The following is an 11457-nucleotide window of genomic DNA, read 5'->3' as shown; positions in this document are numbered from 1 at the left end:
GAGAGAGAGAGAGAGGAGAGAGGGGAGAGAGAAAGAGAGAGGAGCGAGAGAGAGAGCGAGAGAGAGAGAGAGGGGGGGGGGGGTGGGGGGGTGGAGTGAGAAGAGAGAGAGAGAGACTGAGAGAGAGAGAGAGAGAGAGAGAGAGAGAGAGAGAGAGAGAGAGCGGCTTGGGCCAAAGGGCAGCGGGGCTAATGAGAAAGGAACAGGAGTCATGTGCTCAGACACAACAACAAGCAGGTTAAAGTTGAACTCCCTGCACCTTAAGTAACGAGATCCACACACACACACACAGAGCGCCTCTTTGATCAGGCAAACTTCAAATAACCATCTCTCTACCTTTTGTTTCCTTGTGATAAAAGTGTTTATTGAGCTCTGCTGTCAACCATTCATAGCAGTGGAACCGTGGGTCCGGTCACAGCGTGTTGTCACCCCCACCCCCCCCCCCAGGTGAGGGGCCGACTGATTTATTGTTTTATCCAATGAATAAAAATAAGAAAACATGTGTCATGTTTTACACATGTGTAAAATGTGTGTGTGTGTGTGTGTGTGTGCGTAGAGCGTGCTTCTGTGCTCTCTCTGTGGCTGACTGCTGAATGCAGGGGCCACACCAACAGCTGAATTCCTGACACACACACACACACACACATTTAATTTATGTGCGCATGTGCTGCTATAACACATGCTTACATCTATAACATGCTGCTATTAGCATTGGATCACTCCCATAACCACTGAAATAGAACCGGCAAGTTCTCATTAAAGCCTAACCCTAACCCTAACCCTAACCACTAACCCTAACCACTAACCCTAACCACTACCCTAACCCTAACCGCTAACCCTAACCCTAACCCTAACACTAACCCTAACTCTAACCCTAACCACTAACCCTAACACTAACCCTAACCACTAACCCTAACACTAACCCTAACTCTAACCCTAACCACTAACCCTAACACTAACCCTAACTCTAACCCTAACCACTAACCCTAACCCTAACCCTAACCCTAACCCTAACCCTAACCACTAACCCTAACACTAACCCTAACTCTAACCCTAACCACTAACCTAACCACTAACCACTAACCCTAACCACTAACCCTAACCACTACCCCTAACCCTAACCCTAACCCTAACCCTAACACTAACCCTAACTCTAACCCTAACCACTAACCCTAACCACTAACCACTAACCACTACCCCTAACCTTAACCACTAACCACTAACCCTAACCCTAACCCTAACCACTAACCACTAACCCTAACCCTAACCACTACCCCTAACCACTAACCCTAACCACTAACCCTAACCCTAACCCTAACACTAACCCTAACTCTAACCCTAACCACTAACCACTAACCACTACCCCTAACCTTAACCACTAACCACTAACCCTAACCCTAACCACTAACCCTAACCTTAACCACTAACCCTAACCCTAACCACTAACCCTAACCTTAACCACTAACCACTAACCCTAACCACTAACCCTAACCACTAACCCTAAGAGACACACATAAGGTTAGACGCGTCATTCATCAACTCAGCCTTTAACAAAGTAAACATATGCACTATGTGCATAGAATAGGTACAATTAATGTAGCAGACCCTAGTTTATACTGCAGTATAAACTGTACTGACTGTAGTTATTTCCCAGTTGTTACTCAATGTCGGTGTAACTTTATCTTAGATATTATGATAATAATGTCTTGAAGCCACCCCTTTAAAAGACTGTGTGTGTGTCAGCTGGTCTGCCTACGCCACCACAACATCAACCCTCCTGATCGGAGCTAGCATTCCCTTTGATTGAGCACATCAAACAAACACGTATCAGAAGCTCAAGCCAGTGACCCGCCCCTGTCCATCTGAGACCTGACCCCATGTCCACTAACCAAGGTCTGTGGACATGAATGAAAGCATTTAAGAAGAGAAATACGTAGTCTTTATATATATATATATATATATATATATATATATATATATATATATATATATATATACAACTATATAAGAATTGTTTGTATTATATATATGATATTTTTATTGCATGTAAGTTACTATTTATTTACAACAATTGTACAAAAAGTGCACATGGCGTTTAGCAATCCTTCCAAACGCTAGAAGAGAAGGGAAGAGGCCTTTGGTTTCTATGGTCACAGAGTTTGACCCTCGGTGTCTGTGGAGCGTGTGACCAGCGACAGGTTGAGGACCCTGTCTGTGGAGCGTGTGACCAGCGACAGGTTGAGGACCCTGTCTGTGGAGCGTGTGACCAGCGACAGGTTGAGGGCCCTGTCTGTGGAGCGTGTGACCAGCGATAGGTTGAGGACCCTGTCTGTGGAGCGTGTGACCAGCGACAGGTTCAGGACCCTGTCTGTGGAGCGTGTGACCAGCGACAGGTTGAGGGCCCTGTCTGTGGAGCGTGTGACCAGCGACAGGCTCAGCCCGTTGAGGACGCTGTCTGTGGGCTGCTCTGCTTTGCCCTCTGGAGGCCGTTTGAGTCCTCGGCTGCGGGCTCAGATTGTCAGTTTTCTTCCATAAATGTTCCAGATGCCGTTGACATGACGACGGAGGGCCGAGGCAGCAACAGAGACAGAGTTGTTGTTTGAGGTCTCATAGTAACGCTGTGTTTGCATCTCTTCAAAATAGTTGTGCTTACATGTAACTTTTGTTTGAGGCTATTTGGGATCTGACTCTTTTTTGCAAATGACACAGAACCTAACCCAGACGCTAACCCAGAACCTAACCCAGACCATAACCCTAACCCAGACCATAACCCTGACCCAGACCATAACCCTGACCCAGACCATAACCCAGACCATAACCCAGACCATAACCCAGACCCTAACCCTAACCCAGACCCTAACCCTGACCCTAACCCTGACCCAGACCATAACCCAGACCCTAACCCAGACCCTAACCCTAACCCTAACCCAGACCCAGACCCTAACCCAGACCCTAACCCAGACCCTAACCCAGACCCAGACCCTAACCCAGACCCTAACCCCTAACCCAGACCATAACCCAGACCATAACCCAGACCATAACCCTAACCCCTAACCCAGACCCTAACCCTGACCCTGACCCAGACCTTAACCCAGACCCTAACCCTGACCCTGACCCTAACCCTAACCCAGACCCTAACTCTAACCCAGACCTTAACCCAGACCATAACCCAGACCCTAACCCTGAACCTAACCCAGACCCTGACCCAGACCCTAACCCAGACCCTAACCCAGACCCTAACTCTAACCCAGACCTTAACCCAGACCATAACCCAGACCCTAACCCAGACCCTAACCCAGACCATAACCCAGACCCAGACCATAACCCAGACCCAGACCAGTGCATGTGGGCAGCGGTGTCAAATAAGTACTAGATGATCATGTGACCTAATGCGCAACCACAACAATCACAACCCCTGCTCTGTCTTTAGGGCTGCGTTGGGGTCAACTCCCTGCACAGCCCGGCTGGCCTGGGGTCAGGCCTCACAGAGGTAGTGAGCAGTCAGTGTGTGTGTGTGTGTGTGCGTGTGCGTGTGCATGTGTGTGTGTGTGTGTGTGTGTGGCCTCAGCCCACTCTGTGCTCTTTGACTCTACTGGCCTTATAAGGCAGCCAGTGCCATGGCAACCACGGGGCTTGAATAGCAGTGTCAAATCCCTGAGCACACACACACACACGCTCACTCTCTCCGGGGCTGGGAGGAGAGGGAGAGAGAGAGAGAGAGAGAGAGAGAGAGAGGACAGAGGGAGCTGCACGCCGCAACACACTGGGCTCTGCCTCCCACTAACGGACTGGGACCGGATTCTTTTTTTTGCCAGTGCTTGTTTTTCCTAATTTATTCCTGCTGGTGGCCGCGGCGCTCCGGAGGAGAAAGGGGGACGAGCAAGACAGAGAGAGAGCGACAGCGAGAGGGCACGCCGAGCAGCCGCTGGCCTCCGTCGCTCGCTGGATGGACAAGAGAAGAGGAGCCCCCTGACCCCCAGTAGAGGCAGGCGCTGAAGAGCTCTGGGAACGACACACACACACACACACACGGCCGTCCGTCTGGGGGGGGGGTTTTCTGTTCTCTGAGCAAGAAGAGAACCGGAGGAACTCGCAGCGGCGGCGGCGGCGGCGCACGCAAGCGGACACGGCGGGACTTGTTGGATGAACTTTGATCTCCAAAGAGAAAGAGGAAGAGGGGCTTGGCGGGAGAACTCCCTGGATACCCCGCTTAACAGTACGCTACGAGGCTGCTCCTCCGATTACGTCCAACATTTGCAGACCGTGGAAAAAGGATATGAATGTACTTTTTTATATAGCTGGGAGGAAAAAATAATGTTCTTCCTCTTGCACGGCACTCAGTGAGATGATGTGGAACCGTGAGATCAGCAGATAACTCAACGCAGCGGGAACAGGTCGGACTGGTTTAAGAGAAGAGGGCAGGGCAGTTTAACCCTGCCTGAAGCAGCTATAGTGCACCCCCCCTCCTCCTCTCGCCTTTTCTGAGAAAGTAGTGTGCTGAAAGAGACAGCCACAGAGAGAGAGAGAGAGAGAGAGAGAGACAGAGAAGGAGAGAGAAAAAGAGCGAGAGAGAGAGAGAGAGAGAGGGAAAGAGAAAGACAGAGAGAGAGAGAGAGCAAAGAACAGTCTGAGATTCTTCCAGTTAGAGTAGGAGAGTTTGAGTCCCCCCCCCCCCCTTCTTGGTGGGGATTAGTGTTAGATTAGGTGTTTTTCGTCATCGAGGAGAAAGCAAGAGCGCAAGGGAGGGAGGGAGGGCGGGCGGGAGGGAGGGCGGGAGGGAGGGAGGGAGGGAGAGGGCGACAAGGAGTCATTTAGTGTTTCCTGTGAGTGGGCAGGCTGCACCCTTTTCTCTGCCGTGAACTTTGAACCACTCCACTTGTGTCTGACTTCTTTTCCCCCTCTTTTTCTCTCTGAACCCTCAGGAGCCATTACTCTGAGGTCAAGACGAGGTGGAACAGAGGAGAGCAGTCCTCTGAACGACCTCCAGGTCATTCAGCAGCGGGGCTAGAGGTCACCCAACCCCTCGAGGGGACCCCTCGGACTACTTCTTCAACTCGGGGGGGGGGGGGGGGGGCTCTTTGTTCTCTCTTCACACTTCTCCCGGAGGAAGGAAAGAGGGGGGGGGGCCCTGCTGCTATGACCCCGGAGTCCTAGCGCGCTCTCTCTCCCCCTGCAGCTGCAGAGGACCGTCCTGCCACGGTCCACGTGAAGGGCGCGGTGCATGTGCGCCGCGGGCGGCCCGCGCTGCTGCCTGCGTGGTGACATGGCCATGGTGAGCGGGGGATGGGGCGATCCCAACGGGGACACCAACGGGCTGGGGGGGGGGGGGCGGCGGCGGCGGCGGCGGCGGCGGCGGCGCCGGGCCGCGGCTGTACCTGAAGCGGGACCAGGAGGGGAGCTCTCCGCGGGGGGGGGGGCGGCAGCGACGCCGAGGTGGCGGCGGCGGCGGCGGCGGCGGCGGACGAGGAGCGGGCGTGCGTGGTGGACTGCGTGGTGTGCGGCGACAAGTCCAGCGGCAAGCACTACGGCGTGTTCACCTGTGAGGGCTGCAAGAGCTTCTTCAAGAGGAGCATCAGGAGGAACCTCAGCTACTCCTGCAGGTAACTTAATACTGTAGTGTTTACAGGAAGGGGTTGTAGAGGACTTAATACTGTAGTGTTTACAGGAAGGGGTCGTAGAGGACTTAATACTGTAGTGTTTACAGGCTGGGTCGTAGAGGACTTAATACTGTAATGTTTACAGGAAGGGGTCGTAGAGGACTTAATACTGTAATGTTTACAGGCTGGGTCGTAGAGGACTTAATACTGTAATGTTTACAGGAAGGGGTCGTAGAGGACTTAATACTGTAGTGTTTACAGGAAGGGGTCGTAGAGGACTTAATACTGTAATGTTTACAGGAAGGGTCTTAGAGGACTTAATACTGTAATGTTTACAGGACGGGTCGTAGAGGACTTAATACTGTAATGTTTACAGGACGGGGTTGTAGAGGACTTAATACTGTAATGTTTACAGGAAGGGGTCGTAGAGGACTTAATACTGTAATGTTTACAGGATGGGGTTGTAGAGGACTTAATACAGTAATGTTTACAGGAAGGGTCGTAGAGGAATTAATACTGTAATGTTTACAGGATGGGGTTGTAGAGGACTTAATACAGTAATGTTTACAGGAAGGGGTCGTAGAGGACTTAATACAGTAATGTTTACAGGAAGGGGTCTTAGAGGACTTAATACTGTAATGTTTACACGATGGGGTTGTAGAGGACTTAATACAGTAATGTTTACAGGAAGGGGTCGTAGAGGACTTAATACTGTAATGTTTACAGGATGGTCTTAGAGGACTTAATACTGTAATGTTTACAGGACGGGGTCTTAGAGGACTTAATACTGTAGTGTTTACAGGAAGGGGTTGTAGAGGACTTAATACTGTAGTGTTTACAGGCTGGGTCGTAGAGGACTTAATACTGTAATGTTTACAGGAAGGGGTCGTAGAGGACTTAATACTGTAATGTTCACAGGCTGGGTCGTAGAGGACTTAATACTGTAATGTTTACAGGACGGGGTCTTAGAGGACTTAATACTGTAGTGTTTACAGGAAGGGGTTGTAGAGGACTTAATACTGTAATGTTTACAGGAAGGGTCTTAGAGGACTTAATACTGTAATGTTTACAGGATGGGGTTGTAGAGGACTTAATACAGTAATGTTTACAGGATGGGTCTTAGAGGACTTAATACTGTAGTGTTTACAGGAAGGGGTCGTAGAGGACTTAATACTGGAATGTTTACAGGACGGGGTCTTAGAGGACTTAATACTGTAATGTTTACAGGAAGGGGTCGTAGAGGACTTAATACTGTAATGTTTACAGGAAGGGGTTGTAGAGGACTTAATACTGTAATGTTTACAGGACAGGGTCTTAGAGGACTTAATACTGTAATGTTTACAGGATGGTCTTAGAGGACTTAATACTGTAGTGTTTACAGGAAGGGGTTGTAGAGGACTTAATACAGTAATGTTTACAGGACGGGTCGTAGAGGACTTAATACTGTAATGTTTACAGGATGGGTCTTAGAGGACTTAATACTGTAATGTTTACAGGAAGGGTCGTAGAGGACTTAATACTGTAATGTTTACAGGAAGGGTCATAGAGGACTTAATACTATAATGTTTACAGGATGGGTCGTAGAGGACTTAATACTGTAATGTTTACAGGATGGGTCTTAGAGGACTTAATACTGTAATGTTTACAGGAAGGGTCGTAGAGGACTTAATACTGTAATGTTTACAGGAAGGGTCGTAGAGGACTTAATACTGTAATGTTTACAGGACGGGGTTGTAGAGGACTTAATACTGCAATGTTTACAGGAAGGGGTTGTAGAGGACTTAATACTGTAATGTTTACAGGAAGGGGTTGTTCAGGACTTAATACATTAATGTTTACAGGAAGGGGTCGTAGAGGACTTAATACTGTAATGTTTACAGGAAGGGGTCGTAGAGGACGTAATACTGTAATGTTTACAGGAAGGGGTCGTAGAGGACGTAATACTGTAGTGTTTAGTGTCAACAACATCTTTGTTGGTTCTCTATATTGGTATGTAAACACAGGTATATTTGGTTTAATATGTTGCAACCTTGGATGTGTTGACAATACGCCTCGGGAGAAAGAGAGACAGAGAGACATGAAGGATTACTGACTGGCCCGAAGCTCCACCGTGAGACGCCGCTTGCCTCATAGGTCAACACGCTCGTTATATTCCCGCACAGGCAGCGTAATATTCCACCTTGATTTGCTGTCCTTACATAAACAATCCCATAAGATGTTCCTTTAAGAGCCAGTTGCTTCAGTGCCCAGGCGGAATGCTGTCGTCTTTACAGTCGTAGAAGAAGTAGAGCGGGCCCCTCCGCTGGAACACACAGGCAGTCCTTCCCAGGCCGCCCCCCCCCCCCCCCCCCCGCTGTAAAAGGCAGCAAGGGGCGGGAACAGCTGATGATTTACAAAGGTCACCACCTTGATAGTCGTTCAGCCCCACCGGCTCACACAGGTCACTCATCATAGGGGGCAGGGAGGGGGAGAGAGAGGGAGAGAGAGAGGGAGAGGGAGAGAGAGGGAGAGGGAGAGGGAGGGAGAGGGAGGGAGGGAGAGGGAGGGAGAGGGAGAGGGAGAGAGAGGGAGGGAGAGGGAGAGGGAGAGGGAGAGAGAGGGAGGGAGAGAGGGAGAGAGAGAGGGAGAGGGAGAGCGGGAGAGGGAGGGAGAGGGAGAGGGAGAGGGGGAGGGAGAGAGAGGGAGAGGGAGAGGGAGAGAGAGAGAGAGGGAGAGGGAGAGGGAGAGAGGGAGAAAGAGGGAGAGGGAGAGAGGGAGAGAGAGGGAGGGAGAGGGAGAGAGAGGGAGAGGGAGAGGGAGAGAGAGATAGAGGGAGAGGGAGAGAGAGGGAGAGGGAGAGGGGGAGAGAGATAGAGGGAGAGGGAGAGGGAGAGGGAGGGAGGGAGAGGGAGGGAGAGGGAGAGGGAGAGGGAGAGGGAGAGAGAGGGAGAGGGAGTGGGAGAGAGAGGGAGAGGGAGAGGGGGAGAGGGAGAGGGAGGGAGAGGGAGAGGGAGAGGGAGAGAGGGAGAGAGAGAGAGAGAGAGCGAGAGAGAGAGAGAGAGCAAACCGAGACAGAACTTTTATCATTTCATTTTATTGTGGTCTGAGGCTCAGAGCCCCCTTGAGATTCTACAACAATGAGGTCATCCGGTGACTTTCATAAAGCCACTAATAGTAGCTCCTTTGTTCTCTATCTCAAAGCGGTTCTCTCTCCCCTGCACAGGTCAAACAGAGACTGCCAAATAGACCAACACCACCGCAACCAGTGCCAGTTCTGTCGGCTGAAGAAATGCTTTCGTGTCGGCATGCGCAAAGAAGGTATCCGTCATAATATATGCACACGGTTCCCTTTATCCTCGAGTGGGTTGGCGACAACACTGACTATCTAACGCTGAGTAACAGTGCGTGTACAGAGCTGTTCCCAACGTGACCTTTGACACCGAAACAAGCCAGTTACTAACAGTCACATGACATTACCCGACTTGTTGCACACACACACACACTCACGCAGGCACATTCACGCAGGCAGGCACGCACACACACACACAATTCTACTACACCACTGATAGTGAGATGCACATTCCATTTCCAAATACCCTTGGCAGCTGCTCTGTGTTTACCTCCCCATGGAAACACCTGCCCGGGGAGGCTGTTAGCTGGGTGAGTAGTTAGTTACTACTGCCAGTTAGTTAGTTAGTTACTACTGCAGCCAATGGTGGAAGACACGCTGTTTAGTTTGGAGCAAAAAAGCAATACAAAAAGTTACAAAGTGCTACAGATTGAATTCAAACTAAAACCTTATGTTGTGTCCTTGTCAGGGAGACCCTATTGTTGCTGTAACAGCCTAGTAGCGTTATAACCAGGGTTAGCTGTTAGTAGGCTAACCCTGGTTATAACCAGGGTTAGCTGTTAGTAGGCTAACCCTGGTTATAACCAGGGTTATCTGTGAGTAGGCTAACCCTGGTTATAACCAGTTATCATCCACTGCCTTGGAGCCAGTGGCCAAATCCCCCACAAATGTCTAAACAGTATTTCTCCTTTCAACCCCCGAAACCCACTAAAGGGTTAGGGTTAAAGGTCACACACTGACCGGTGATACGTAACGCAGCAGCCTCTGACCCACAGCCTCAACACCTGCCCGGGGGGAACCGGGGGGTTTATATAGCAGATAATAACTAATATATAACTAATAACTAACTAACTAATCATGTTCCTGTAGAGTCATCCACATATCAGGCCACACTTTGAAAGTCCCAATATCCACCTTCCGCACTTATTCCAAGCATTACAGCAATTTAGCTCTGAGGCTTACGTGATGTAGACCTGCTTAATATTAGCACAATACCTTAAGTATCAAGTATCATCATTTAGCAGCTTATCCATGAGGTTGACTTTAAGGAGGCATGTGTACAGGCTTCATACCTACTGGCACTCTGTTTACTGTTTGTAAACCACTATTTTAGAGACATGTAACCTTCACCGCCCTTCAGACCTTCTCCAACCTGTTGTTGTCCTCGTCTCTGTGCCCCCCCCCCCCGTCTCCTCCAGCCGTCCAGCGCGGCCGTATCCCTCCAACCCACCCGGGCGTCAGTCCCACCGCGGCGGCGGCGGGGGCCTTGGGCGGCGGCGGCGGCGGCGGCGGCGGCCACATCGGGGGCGACTACTTCAACGGCCAGCCGGTCTCGGAGCTCATCTCCCTGCTCCTCCGCGCCGAGCCGTACCCCAGCAGCCGCTACGGCCAGACGCAGCCCACCCAGAGCGGCGCCGCCGCCGTCATGGGCATCGACAACATCTGTGAGCTGGCGGCGCGGCTGCTGTTCAGCACCATCGAGTGGGCGCGGAACATCCCCTACTTCCCCGAGCTGCCCGTGTCCGAGCAGGTCAGTGCTGCTCAGCGCTCTGTCTGTTGTTGTTTCCCCCGTTGGTTCGTCTGTCACCACGGGGGCCCAATCAGAAGCTCCTAATGTCGCATCTCCACCGGTAGGGGGTAGGTTGAGGCCGTAAACACGGGGCACTGTGAAACTGGTCAGACTGTAACTGGGACAACTGGGACAACTGGGACGAAGGCCGATCCAAATGAAATGGTGTTGAATTGAAATGCAAAGAATGTGAATGGGTGCATATCGCATAACACATGCAGGCCATGGTTCCCCAACGTGGACCTGGGATACAACAGGAGGGAGGTGACGAGGGGTTAGGGTTAAAACAGGAGGGAGGTGACGAGGGGGTTAGGGTTAGGGTTAAAACAGGAGGGAGGTGACGAGGGGGTTAGGGTTAGGGTTCCACCTCTTCCACCTCCTTGTTCGCCAAAGCTAAAGGTTTGCACGACACGTCCGTTGTCCAGAAATAATAATAAAGACTGAACCGACCGCACCCACCCTCAGTGGAAATGCGCCATTAGTGTTAACCCTAACCCTAACCCTAACACTAACCCTAACCCTAACCCTAACCCTAACGCTAGCCCTAACCCTAGCCCTAACCCTAACCCTAACCCTAACGCTAGCCCTAACCCTAACCCTAACCCTAACGCTAGCCCTAACCCTAACCCTAACCCTAACGCTAGCCCTAACCTTAACACTAACCCTAACCCTAACCCTAACCCTAACGCTAGCCCTAACCTTAACACTAACCCTAACCCTAACCCTAACCCTAACGCTAACCCTAACCCTAACCCTAACCCTAACCCTAACCCTAACGCTAGCCCTAACCTTAACACTAACCCTAACCCTAACCCTAACCCTAACGCTAACCCTAACCCTAACCCTAGCCCTAGCCCTAACGCCGTCAGTGCTGCACACGGCCGACTGACAGTCACTCATACTCGGCCAGGCTCAATAATACAGTGCGGTAACAAAAGAAATGTGCAAAATGAAAATAATTA

At 50.7% G+C, this 11457-nt stretch overlaps 1 protein-coding gene across 1 annotated transcript in view; it reads left to right on the top strand.

Moving 5' to 3' along the window:
• Window positions 1–5065: 5065 nt before the first annotated feature.
• LOC311352920 (nuclear receptor subfamily 2 group F member 6-like) overlaps window positions 5066–11457 on the top strand; it is an 8663-nt gene continuing 2271 nt past the window's right edge. The window contains 5 exon segments of the mRNA XM_084472747.1: window positions 5066–5317; window positions 5319–5411; window positions 5413–5600; window positions 8800–8894; window positions 10125–10456. Coding sequence (XP_084328873.1) covers window positions 5222–5317; window positions 5319–5411; window positions 5413–5600; window positions 8800–8894; window positions 10125–10456 — 804 coding nt within the window. The 5' untranslated portion in view covers window positions 5066–5221.

Source organism: Micromesistius poutassou, assembly GCF_964030765.1.
Source record: "Micromesistius poutassou genome assembly, chromosome: 9".
Lineage (NCBI taxonomy): Eukaryota > Metazoa > Chordata > Actinopteri > Gadiformes > Gadidae > Micromesistius > Micromesistius poutassou.
The sequence above is the reverse complement of the archived record's forward strand: the minus strand, read 5'-3'. Positions and strand labels throughout refer to the sequence as shown.